Genomic DNA, 12,590 nt, shown 5'->3' with positions numbered 1-12,590 from the left:
CAGGCAATGCTTGCTCCTCATAACAGAAAGAGATATTTTAAACAAAACCTTAAACTCTGTCAAAGTTAATTCATCTGCCAGAAAAGATCTTGTCATACAATATGTGAATAACCTTTTCACTTCTCTTTCCCTTTTGTAAACTGACTCTGACACCTGCTTTGGGATTTACCTTTTCATTGTAACTTGGTTTTATTTAGTTTGGTGTAGGAGCCCAGGAGCATTAGTCAATAAGAAGTCAGTTATTACTTACAACAGAGAAACCAGCTGAAATGCTTGGCAACATATGCATTAAATAATTTGAACCTTAGGCAGTGCAGCCAGGCACTTGTCTCTCACATGAATCATGTTTTTCAGATTAGCATACTTTGCTACCTTTGCCTTCCACTCCTCCTCCTTCATGACAGAAGGAGGGCCCCTAAATCATATGATTGGATAAAAATGATTGCACTCTGCCAAGCACTCCTGTTTCCCACAGACGTAGGACAAACACATCAAGGCAGAACTCAAAGCCAATCAGAGAAGAACTGAAATGAACCTTCTTCCTGCCTTCTCTACAGAGACATGGGCCCTTCTGCTTCTTTTCATAGCCCTCGTGGTAGCGTGAGTAAAATATTCTTTATTGATCCTTTGCTCCTGCCTTTTTCCTCTTCTTGCCATTGTTCACTTTCATACAACTAATCTACTGAAGAGCAAACAGGTGTGATTTCCAGTTTTCCAGCATCTAATCAGGCTCTGGGAAGTAGCAGAGCAGTCTAAAGGCTGTACAGATGTGTGATCTTGCTCCAAGGTTTGGAGTATTCTCATAGAGTTCTGATCTTGCTGCTAAACATCAAAGGAATAATTGAATAATAATGGTGCCAGGTATTGGCTACCAGCAGGGTGCTGGCTTCAGGCAGGATTAGGATCTCTGAGGTTATTTTCCAAAGACATACAGCTGTGCCTCCCTGACAGAGGCTGCTATGGAGGGGAGTCAGCAGAGGATGACCCTGCTGCAAAGGTGGAGAGCAGCAGAAAAAGAATATTCATAGAATCACTTCTTACTCCTCCTGATTCCTTCTACAGTGCCCAGGTAAGATGCTCCACATGTGGGTACCTGTATTAGGAGGGATCCTTTCCAGATATTTGATTTGCCACACGCTTACAGGGACAGCATCTCATGTGCATCCCCACAGCCCATCCTTGCTGGGGGCAGAAGTGAAGCCCAGGGCAAGGTCAGACACATCCTCCTGGCTTTTCAGACAGACTCCCACAGGCAGAAGTACCCAAGAGAAGCCATGCTAGTGAGGAAATACTTTCCTTGGCTTTGCTCTTGCCATTCAGCACTGCTGGCTGAACCCCCCTGTGCTGGGACACAACATCTCTGCTGGCAGCCCCTGCCAACAAGGCTGAACTGACAAACTGGGTAGTATTGACAAGCCCTGAGGCAGAGGCAGCCTGTTTCTAACCATAAACCTTAACGATTAATGTGGTGCACACGAGCACAGCCCATTTTTCTGCCCTGGCAACACTCCAGCCACAGCACCTCAGTAAGCTCTGGAAGTTTTTGTCATATTTTTCAATCAGTTTCCTGGGATTTGGATCACTCAAAAGCCTGCTTGGGGTGGACTCTTAACAAAACCAAACAACATCAAAATAATCAAACCAAAAAAGCCATCCTCATTATTGACTCAAACCCTCACATTTCAGTAACTTTTTGGCCATCTAAGATTGCTGGTTACCAGACTTCCACCTTCTGCAGACACTTGTAATTCTGTTGTGGCAGAAGAGACTAAACCCAGATCTTTATGCTCTGATATCTGAGCTGAAATAGAAATTTCACTGCCCACTGGCACAGGGAGGTTGTTTAGATTCTTGTCCATCTGGGGCAACCCTGTTCCAGTTCACACATGAGGAAACATCAGGCATTTCTCGTTCCTATCTGTGGTAGGAAGAAGTGATGATTATTCCCTGGCTTTACACTGAATGGTCCTTCTCAGCTTGCTGAAAACCCTGACACATTTTAGTTGTAAGAGTGTTTGACTACATTTTCCTGGCTGTGTTTCAAGAGGATTAAGCCTAGCCTATGTTCCTATAGTATTTCTGGGCTTTGTAACAAGCCCAACCTGACATTTCCTGGCCCTCCCACAGCCCTGACTACCTCTAAACAAGAATCCACAAACATTTGATACCGAGTACTGAATTAACCTTTGACGGAAGAGATTAAACATTGACAAACTAAGCTCTGTGAAACCTTTCTGCACCTGGAAACACCCAGTTGCCTGTTCTTCACCTGCCCTGTTTGGACCATAACATTGGGTCTGCCTTTATGCTCTGGCAGAACCTGTGCTGGGGGGGACTGACCTCATTTGGTGTCCCCCAAATATTACTAATTGCAAGGAGAAATCCCCCACTAAGTCTCAGCCTAGACTCTGGTTTTTCAGATAAGCATCCTCAAGGTTCTGGCTGAGCAGCTGCTGCCTCATAGTCCAAAAAGGACCTCTGATAACATCCCCCTGCCAAACCTTTGCCGTTTTACATCCCTTCTGCAATGAACTGCTCACTTGGGAAGCTGCAGCTACCAACTAAAAACAAATATTTTGAGGTGCTCTTTCAATGCAGCCAAAGGTGAGCTTCAAAGAGCTGCAGCCCAGGCCCTTGTTGATAAACAGAAAGCCCCGGGGTAGAAGTAATAACTTTAGAGCTGCCAAAAAGGGTGCTTCAGAGGAAAGAAATCTGCAAAGCTGTCAATAAAATCTAAAGAGAAAACCATCAAGACAAGACTTCCACTGAGCTACTGCTGGACTGAGGGAGAACAATAAATAAAATTTAAGTACAGTTTGACAAAAGCCCTGTTTGGGACATCACTTCTGGCACTGCTTTGATTTCTCTTCAATAAAACCCTGTAAGCTTGGCATTCCTTCGTGCAGCTCCCCTTTCTGCCTCTCTTTGGGTTGGCAATAAGTTCCTCTTTGGACTTTTGCTAAAGGCTTCCAGGTGCTGTTTCTGCTGGAGTACCTAAGGAGGCAGCTGCTTTTACACCACAGGGATCCCTCCGAAGCTCTGTGTGGCAGCAGTGAGCCTTACCACGTTGATTAAGTAGCTTTTCCAGGGCAATTTTCATCTGGGACAGTTTTTTTACCAGCTATCAGCTTCCTGTGCCTCATCTCCAGAGGGATGTCAGTGCAGTGTCCACAGCCCCAGTCCCACAGTGATGTAACACTCTTGTCTTTTCTGGCCCACAGATACGGGACCTGGCCATTTGGTTTGTTCAAGAAGTTGGGTATTCCTGGGCCAAGACCTCTGCCTTTCTTTGGGACATGCCTGGAATATCGCAAAGTGAGTGACTGAAGCCTCCCTGGCTCCAGGAATATCTGCCTTTGCTTGTACAGCCATGGCTGAACAGATACATAGTGGTGATAAGTTATCTCCAAGTGCCAAGCTCCACTGGGTTGTGCAAAGGCCAGTGTGGGATAAGGTTCAGCAACACAGACCATGGGGCACCCCCAAAGGAGCACTCCTGGGTGGCTGATTTACAGCTGTCCCTGCCAGTGCCCCGGCAAACAGCTCATTCCCAAGCACAGGGTACATTCAAGCTGTCCTTCGAGATGTTTTGGGGAGGAGAACTCAGAAGGCAGCTCTGAACATCAGTTTACAGCTATTCCTCCCAACCCACCATCTCCAACATCATTCCTTCCACTGCACCTGTGCTGAGATAATTCAGCACCAACTCTGCCAGAGCACAGGAAGTGTTTGGACCACACTCTCGGGCACATGGTGGGATCTGTGAGGCTGTCCTGTCCAGGGCCAGGAGCTGGACTTTGATGATCCTTGTGAGTCCCTTCCAACTCAGGATATTCCATGATAATTTTTAAATTGCTTTCCACAGGGTTTCCTGGAGTTTGACAGCGCATGTTTCAAGAAATATGGGAAAATCTGGGGGTGAGTATGAACCTCTGATCTCTACCTAAAGTAAAACTCAAATCCATATGAAGGTGAGAAAATGTTGACTAGAAGAGCTCCCTTTTCTCCACCTGCAGCCCTGACAGTCCCAGCAGGACAAGCACAGCAAGGACAAGGTGCTGGTGGTGGCTGCCACTGAAACCTGATCCAGGGCTGTGTCACTGTCACACCTCATGGGAACGGTTTGACCAATACTATGAAAACCAGTTTAAATCTGGTAACAACAGGCCCTTCCCTGCTCCTAACAAAATCATCAGCAGAACTATTTACTTAAGCAGAAATCTGGAACCAGAAGGTTGGGTTCCTCTGGTTTACCAACAGAAGAAGAATGTGAGTGACTCCAAACACTGTGCGAAGAAGCTGATCCAAAGACTTCCTTGTGCTGCTGATCCTGACTTGCTGCAGTGGGAGCTACTACAGGGATGGCTGTTCTGCTCTAGGCACCTCTAATAGATTTTATTACCGGGGTTATAGACTTGCATATCCTCTATGATGCACCCACTGGCCCCTATTGCAGTGTTAAAAAAACGGAGTCTGGAATATATATATCTTTACAAAAGTGGGGGAAGTGCATAAATCTGCTTAATCTACATCTGTTCCAGGAAAGCATTCAGAACTGGCAGCTTAAAAGACAAAAACAAGGATTGAGTTTCATCTCCAAGGATGTTTCAGTGCTGTCAGCCCAAGTCTCCAGACACCCAACTCAAGAGCCTGAAAGGGGTCGAACAAGTTTTCTTCTAATACTGTAATGTGTTTAAGTGCCTGGAAAAACACAGAGAGTCAGGGGAGAAAGTGAAGACAACTTGCTTCATTTAGTATCTGGTCCTTTGAGCTACTGAGCCCTGCTCATTTCCCAGTGAATTTGGAAGGGGTTTAGCCAGATGGGAGAAGGTCTGGGAGTCCTTTTCAATCTCTACTTTCTACATTTATGTGTTTAAACATAAACTGGTGTTGGAGGAGCATTTGTTTAACACATTGTTTCACAGGCATCAGCCAAGCCTTGCATTTCAGCTATCTGGGGTTATTTATCTGCTGCTTCTTCTTCCCCCACCAGGATTTACGATGGCAGGCAACCTGTGCTGGCTGTCACAGACCCCCAGATCATTAAATCTGTACTGGTTAAAGACTGTTACTCCACCTTCACCAACCGGAGGGTAAGAGCAGAACATCGTGGGGTACCACAGAGTCCAGAAAACAACGTGCAGCAAGAGATGGGCATGCCAAGAAGCATCCTGTGGGGATGGGTGGCTGCACTGTAGGGATTGCTGCACATGGCCACTGTATGTCACTGTTCCCCTGCCTTACAGCCTGGGACTGCACAGCCGGGCTGGCAGGGGAAGCTGGGAATCGGGCAAATTCTGTTCTCACACACACATGTGTATATATATATATATATATATGGATGAATTTGAGTATGTGTGAGCATGCAGAAGTCTGTAAGGGCCCAGCAAGCACACACACCACCGCACTGGGATGCAGGGATGTGACACAGGTGGGGGTACCCACAGACATGCAGGTGTTGGGCTTGTGGGGTTACTTGTTCTGGGGCTGGAAATGGCATCTCACAGCTGGTTTACTGCAAAAAAAGGGATTTTTTATGTATGTGTGCCTTGAGAGAGGCTGTTTGTCAGGTCACAGCCTGCTGCCAGCAGTAATGCCCTTGAAATAGCCTGGGCAGGGACTTGCATGCCACATTCCCATCCTTGCAAGGAAGCTGCTCTCTTTTCTGGGGTTAACACCTTGTCTTTCTCCCTGTCTAGCGTGTGGATCTGGCAGGGGTGCTGACCAATGCCATCTCATTAGCTGAAGATGAACAGTGGAAAAGGCTTCGTACTGTGCTCTCTCCAACCTTCACCAGTGGGAAACTCAAGGAGGTAAAACACAGAGAATCAGGTACAGACTCAACCACAAAGTCAGCAGGCAGCATTTTCAGGCTGAGATTGTCATAACAGTCTGATTTCTTTAGTCAGAGCTTGACAACTGTTTAATTTATGCCTAATTAAAACATAAAAGTCTTAAAATAAAACCTTAGCACAAATCTTATTTGTAAATATTCATGAAACTCCCTGTAGTCTTCCTGAGCTTGTCTAAAAGGAGTACAATGTACTGAAGTGACCACACCTGGTTTGTGTTACAGATGTTCCCTATAATGAAGCACTATGGGGAAATTTTGGTGAAAAACGTTGAAAAGCAACTGGACAAGGACAACACGCTGTCCGTAAAGGAGTGAGTATCTGCCAGGAGCAGCAGGCAGAGCAAACCTTGTTAGCGAGTGCTGTGGTTCATTCGTTCCCAGCAATGCAGATCCCTCACTGGGTCAGCCAGAGCTCTGAAATGAGGGATGGGGCTTGCTGGAAGCCTGGCTGGAAATTTGGAAGGGAAAATTTAAGCTGGGATGTTACCAAAACTTCCCAGAGGTGCAGATCCTGAGAGAATTCTTCTAAAGGAAATTAGATGGGGAGAAAAATCCACAGATCCAAGATGCTCCAAGCCTGTCAGAAAAAGCCAGTTTTTCCTGCATGTACTCAGGATCTTTGTGTAGCATCTTCTTACACCACAGACACTGGGGTTGCTGACTTCTCTGCCCCACACACAACACTGTCCATCATGTGCCCCACTGCTGGGCGGAGGGGCCCCAAGTGCATTATCCTCATGTGCACCCTCCATATGGGCTCTGGAACAAAACCTCTGCATTTCACCCCCAATTTCAAAGCACAAATGCAGAAGGAACAGCTGCACACCAGTAGTCACACACCAGCAAAGCTCTTCCCTAGCAAAAAAAAAACCAAACAAAAACTCAAAAACATAAAGGAGAGGGCTTGGACAGTTTGTAACATTATAGGGCTGTGCTGGGTTAAATAAGACCATTTTCAGGGCATGTTTGAAGCAAGGCATGTTGCCACCATTCCCCAAGAAGCCAACATGCAGTCCTTCCACTAACCCAATCCTGTAGCTCCATGCTGTTTTAAAATCCTCAGAAAAGCTGTCCAACTTCAAAACCTGTGCAGGCTTGAAACCAAAGCTCTCTAAAAATCTATCTCTTTCACTGTAAGTGTTTTTAGTTACCATACATCCAATTTTCTTTTCAAAATCAGGGCAGGAGGTCTTATGAGAATTTGTATTTGAATGTCACATAGGCATTAGGAAAAAATACTTTCACTTAGTGCAACTATTTAACCACAGTCTGTCTTTTCCACCTTTCCTCAGCATCTTTGGAAGCTACAGCATGGATGTTGTCACCAGCACTTCCTTTGGTGTGAACATCGATTCCATGAACAACCCCAAAGACCCCTTTGTCAGAGAGATGAAGAAACTGGTCAAGTTCGACTTTTTTGACCCAGTCTTCATCTTGGCATGTAAGTGACTCCAACTTTTGCTTGGATAACTGCCCTTGCTAGGAGGCAAGTCCCACTGGCCCTTGTCTTAGCATTTCCTCACTATTAGCTTCATGCTAAAACTCTGGGAAGGAGATGGGGGAAAGTTTCCTCCACCTTTGGCATCCACAGTGCAAAAAAGGCGTGAATGTCCCAGCAATATCCAAATAAGTGCTGGGAAACTGAAGATGGAAAAGCAAGTGAGGCTTGAGCAGAGTGGTGCTATCTGAAATGCGTTTTCTGCAAGAGAGTGCTAAGTGGGGACTGTAATTAGATGCAATTTCCTCTAGTGCAATAGATTAGGAGCAATGGACCTTAAATTAAGGTTGGATACCTTGCCAAAGCCCAGGGAAAGTTCTGATCTGTGCACAGAGGAGGTTCTTGTGCTATAGATTTTAGGAATCTATACAAAAGCTCAAGATCAAGACTCTGCAATGCAGGAAATGCTGTGAAGGGGACTTGAAAATGTTCCTGTAGCACAGCAGGGCAGTGAATAGCTCAGCCTGAAAAAGGAATTCAGAATTTTCAATATTCTTCTTCTGAGCCACATTCCTGTTGTAGTGCTGTACAATGGACAGAAGTAACCTGTCCTTAGAAAACAGTGCCTTGGAAACAGGAGGTGGAATATATGCCTGGTCATCTCTTAAAGGAATGATTATACCCAGCTTGGCTGTGCCCAACTGACAAATTTGGGAGAAGGTTGCATGTGAAACTATCCCAAGGGAATGACAAAGGGAAAAGAGGGCAAAGTCCAGGCTTTTCTCATGTAAAAAAAACCCAATAAAATTAAAGAATTTCTCAGAAACATCATTACTTCCTCATTAACATCCACAGCTTTCTGATATGAGGTGGAGTTTTTTATAGTGTGAGATCAAATTCTTCATTTGTTTTCCAGTTGTATTCCCATTTCTTGTTCCTGTCATGGCCAAGATGAATCTAAGCTTCTTCCCTGCTGATGCTGTAGACTTTTTCATGAGATCCATCTCCAAAATTAAGCAGGAACGTGAAAAGGAGACTCACAAGGTAAGTGAGTGTGGATTTGATAGCAATTGTGACAGAAAGTACACTGGAGTGAAATATAATTACAGTGATGATACCAAAGGTGAAGCCAAAGTACAATGACTCAGGAAAACCCTGAATCTACTCAAGTGTAAACACTTGATTTTAATACTGTTGGAAAAGCCCCACCTGACCAGACCTGGCAGAGAATCAGGTGGACTTTGTATATCCGTGATCTAAAGCTAAATCCAGATAAAGCCTCAGCAGAATCAGACTGAGCTTTGGTCTGCAGAACTTGTAATGTGTCAGAGATTCCCTGAAGAAGATTAGGCAGAGGATGAGGGAGCGCAGAGGAAGCAGCACACGAGCAGCAAAACCACCTTCAGGGTTGCAACTTCCCCTCCAGCTTTTGAAAAAATGCAGCTGCTTTCTGGCAAAATTCTCTGGTTTAGAGTTTGGGTGCCTTTCTCAAAATTCATTCAAGGCAGTGCTCTCCAACCCAATTGCTTAATGAAAGGAAAAACAGGTTCCACAATCAAAAAGTGTTGTGCTTCAGTAAGGAAGTCATGTGCATTTTGGGGACATTTGCAGCTCAAGAGTTGTGCTCAGGCTATGAAATCTGCTTCTCTGAACCTTCCAAGGCACCTGTCACCAAAGAAACTCTCCTGCTTTCCCTCTCAGGGCAGAGTAGATTTTCTGCAGCTGATGATCGAATCCCAGAACTCAGGCACCCATGAGAACAAGGAAGGAAATCATTCACACAAAGGTAACAACCCCCAAATGCTCATCACTTGAACAGGGGCTGGCTGTGGGAGTGAGGAGAATATGGGGAGCTGTTCGGGTCACACCATCTCCACTGAGCAGCTGCAGACAGAAGACTCTGTCCCTTGCTGCCAGCACCAGCACCAGGATCCTTGGCCAGGGAGCAGGACTTACACATCAATCATTGATACTCAGGAAATCATCTGGTTCCCCTATCAAATTACTTTTTTCCAGTTGCTACAAATGTGTTATCAGAAAACAACAGCAACAAACCTGCCTCAGGCTCACCTAAGACCACCAACCAACATCAGTTTTGCTCATCTCTTCACAGCCCTGACTGACATTGAGGTCCTGTCACAGGCATTCATCTTCATCTTTGCTGGGTACGAACCCACCAGCAACACCCTTTGTTACCTGGCCTATGAGCTGGCCCTGCACCCTGATGTGCAGCAGAAGGTGCTGGAGGAGATTGACACAGTTTTACCCAACAAGGTAAGGGGGTGCTGAGCACTCTCTGACCCTGCTGCCCTCCTGGGTCAGTCAGGACAATGAGAAATCTTTTACTCCTAAACACCCTTCCCCTGGATTTCCCTGAAGCTTTAACAGACACACACTGAGACAACCCAGCCTTGTAATGACTTTCTTTTGGCAGCTGAAAACCTTCCAGCCACCCCACTTCACAAACCCATTTGCCATACTTTACACCTATGAACAAGTGGATGTGGATTTTCAGACATTTCCATAACTCAGGGATGGAAAAATGAAACCAATTGCTCACTTTCTATCTTACCTTTTGTTCTTCAGTGAGTCTGAGTCAATTGTTGGGGCAGTGGGGGCTGAGGACACTCTGGTCTCGACAGTCATTGTAGGACAATCCAATTCTCATTCCAACACACCTGGTTCTGTCATCCTGCAGGCTCCTCTCACATATGATGCAATAATGAAATTGGAATATCTTGACATGACATTGAGTGAAACCCTTCGGGTCTATCCCCTTGGAGGACGGATTGAGAGAACCTGCAAGAAGGATGTAGAAATAAATGGAGTGACCATTCCCAAAGGAACTGTTGTGACCATCCCACCCTATGTCCTGCACCGCAACCCCGAGTACTGGCCAAACCCAGAGGAGTTCAGACCAGAAAGGTACAAAAAGCATAATAAGAGGGAAGAAATATCATGCTGCTTTTTCCTCATTTTGTAATTAAGTATTAATCTCTGATTAGCTTCCTAATGGTGTTCTTCCTATCTTTTTACAAACAATATGGATGAGAAATTGCAGGCTCATGGGAATGCCATTTTAAGAAGAAAATGAGCTTTGCACTTACAGCAGGGTTTCAAATAACAATCTTATTGAGAGAAAAACAGTGATCACAGGATCTTGTACCCAGTGTTTAGGCTTGCTGAGGAGAGAATAGATGGTAAGTTTTTGTAACTGTTGGCCATCCTCTGTGTAATCCTCATGGCCGAACCTGTTCCTTTCACACGGGCTTCTATTAAATATACCAGAGTTGATCATTTCAGAATAGCTTTCCCTTCTTGTTTTCAAGGAAGTGATAACCTTTCCTAGCTGGTTACTTTGGAGATGGTATCTACCTCCCATTCCCAGCAAGACTGAAAAGCCATAGGCTGCTCCTGATCAAAACCATTTGTGATTTCTGTCTCACTAAATACAACAGATAGGAAATATCAGTCAGTTTGGGGCAGCATGTTGCCTAGATTTTCACCTTGCTTCCAACTTCTAATCTGGATGAACAGAATTAAAATCAAACCCTCCAGTGGGATCCTACCCTGACCTGGAGGAGAGCTCTGACAAAGCACTTGATTGCTGGGTTACCCTGAGACACCTTAGGAAAAGAAACTAAACAAATCTCTGCAGGCCACCAGCAAGAAATCTCTGGATAAATAAGAAATGTTGCTTTGAGGGTTTTTCTGTCTTCATTTCTTTTCCCCAACCATGTCATTATCCAGGTTCAGTAAGGAAAACAAGGAGTCCTTGGACCCCTACACATACCTGCCCTTTGGGGCTGGTCCCAGGAACTGCATTGGGATGAGGTTTGCTCTCCTGTCTCTGAAAGTTGCCATTGCCTCCTTGTTGCAACATTTCACCTTCCAGACCTGCAAAGAAACTCAGGTGAGAAGCTCATTATGGTTTGATGCTCTCACATGAACAGGTGGGTGCCAGCATCAGACGCTTTGCACTTCCAGGCACTACGGACCCAGCTGTGCCTAAACTGGCCAAGTTTGTTTCCTTTAATCTCTACTTATTTAACTTTATCTCCAAGTGTGTTTTATGCTCTTATTGTTGCAGATCCCGATCAAGCTGAGCTCACAGGGGCTCTTAACGCCAGAGAAGCCGATTATTCTGAAATTGGTTCCCCGGACCAACACCACACCTGCAGGGAAGTAAAACCCAGCTGTGCCTGCCACAGTCCCCCAGCATCTAATGAGAGCTGTGCTAACAGGGGGATCACACATCACAGGAAATCTCTCTACATGTACAGACACAGAAGAGCAGCTCTAGTTAATTCTGGAAGCAATTACTCCATATTTACTAATAAACATAGCTGTCAGAAATGTAATGTGGATCACTGGGCAGTGACAATACACAGCCCCCTTAATTCTGATTGCAGAAAACAAGAAATAAATCCAAATGAGAAGCTGATCATCCACTTCTAAGGGGACTTCTCCATCTGGAGAGAAGGAATTGCTGTCGCATTCCAAGAAAAACAAGGTGTGATGGAAATTCCAAGCGCCAGACCCCGCCGAGCAGGGACGGGCACTGCTCTCGTGGGTGTATCGATGCTTGAAATTTCATGTGTTATAATTGAGACGACTGGTGTGAGACTACATCCTAGTTACCAAACCCCTCTTGTGCCATGTGTTAATTAAACCAAAGTGTGTACAAATACTGTCATTAAAAATGTTTGAGAGCTGCTCTGTGTTGTGTAGAGCGGCTGATCACTTCCTATTTAAAAACCGTATTCAGCCTCAGCCCTTGAAATTATCCATGTACATTGCTTTCCACTTAATTTAATGAATCTGATCCTTCATTTAACGTGATCAAACCCTCCCATTTGTGTGGTATTTTACAAACACTTTAACTCCCACCTCTTAGTTTGATTAAGAGGTTGCTTCAGTTCAGCACCAGCCAACCCTTTCCCATGCTGGAGTGACAGAGGATGGATTACAGGGAGCAGCAGCTCCCAGGAGGTGGGGACAGCACTGCAGGAAGGCCATTGCTCCTGGAGAGAAAGTCTGGACACAGCCTGTCCTGAGCCTTGCCTCCCAGAGCCAGGGAGGGGTTTAGACATTGCTCAGGGTGAGGTTTTAGGCAGCTTTGAGCTGCTCCACCCTTGAACTGCTCCAGAGCAGTCTATGGCTTGGGCCACATGGTCTGGTCCTGCTGTCAGCAGGATGCTCTGACCAGAATGTTTGTGCTGTCCTTGACTACATAAACACGGATTACCAAAAAGCAGCAGGGAGTTTATTCCAGATTTGAATTTCACACACCAGTTC

The 12,590-nt window shown here is 45.4% G+C and overlaps 1 protein-coding gene across 1 annotated transcript; it reads left to right on the top strand.

Moving 5' to 3' along the window:
- The first annotated feature begins 460 nt into the window (after nt 1-460).
- LOC139679278 (cytochrome P450 3A9-like) lies at nt 461-12,088 on the top strand. The gene is made up of 13 exons (XM_071570862.1): nt 461-600; nt 3,222-3,315; nt 3,866-3,918; nt 4,994-5,093; nt 5,700-5,813; nt 6,077-6,165; nt 7,147-7,295; nt 8,209-8,336; nt 8,994-9,078; nt 9,406-9,566; nt 9,991-10,217; nt 11,043-11,205; nt 11,383-12,088. Exons 1-13 carry the CDS (start codon nt 530-532, stop codon nt 11,479-11,481), a joined length of 1,533 nt encoding a protein of 510 aa, XP_071426963.1. The 5' UTR covers nt 461-529; the 3' UTR covers nt 11,482-12,088.
- Nucleotides 12,089-12,590: the final 502 nt, after the last annotated feature.

This window comes from Pithys albifrons, chromosome 16 (genome assembly GCF_047495875.1).
Source record: "Pithys albifrons albifrons isolate INPA30051 chromosome 16, PitAlb_v1, whole genome shotgun sequence".
Lineage (NCBI taxonomy): Eukaryota > Metazoa > Chordata > Aves > Passeriformes > Thamnophilidae > Pithys > Pithys albifrons.
Note: the sequence above shows the minus strand (reverse complement) of the source record. Positions and strands in the feature narration are given on the sequence as shown.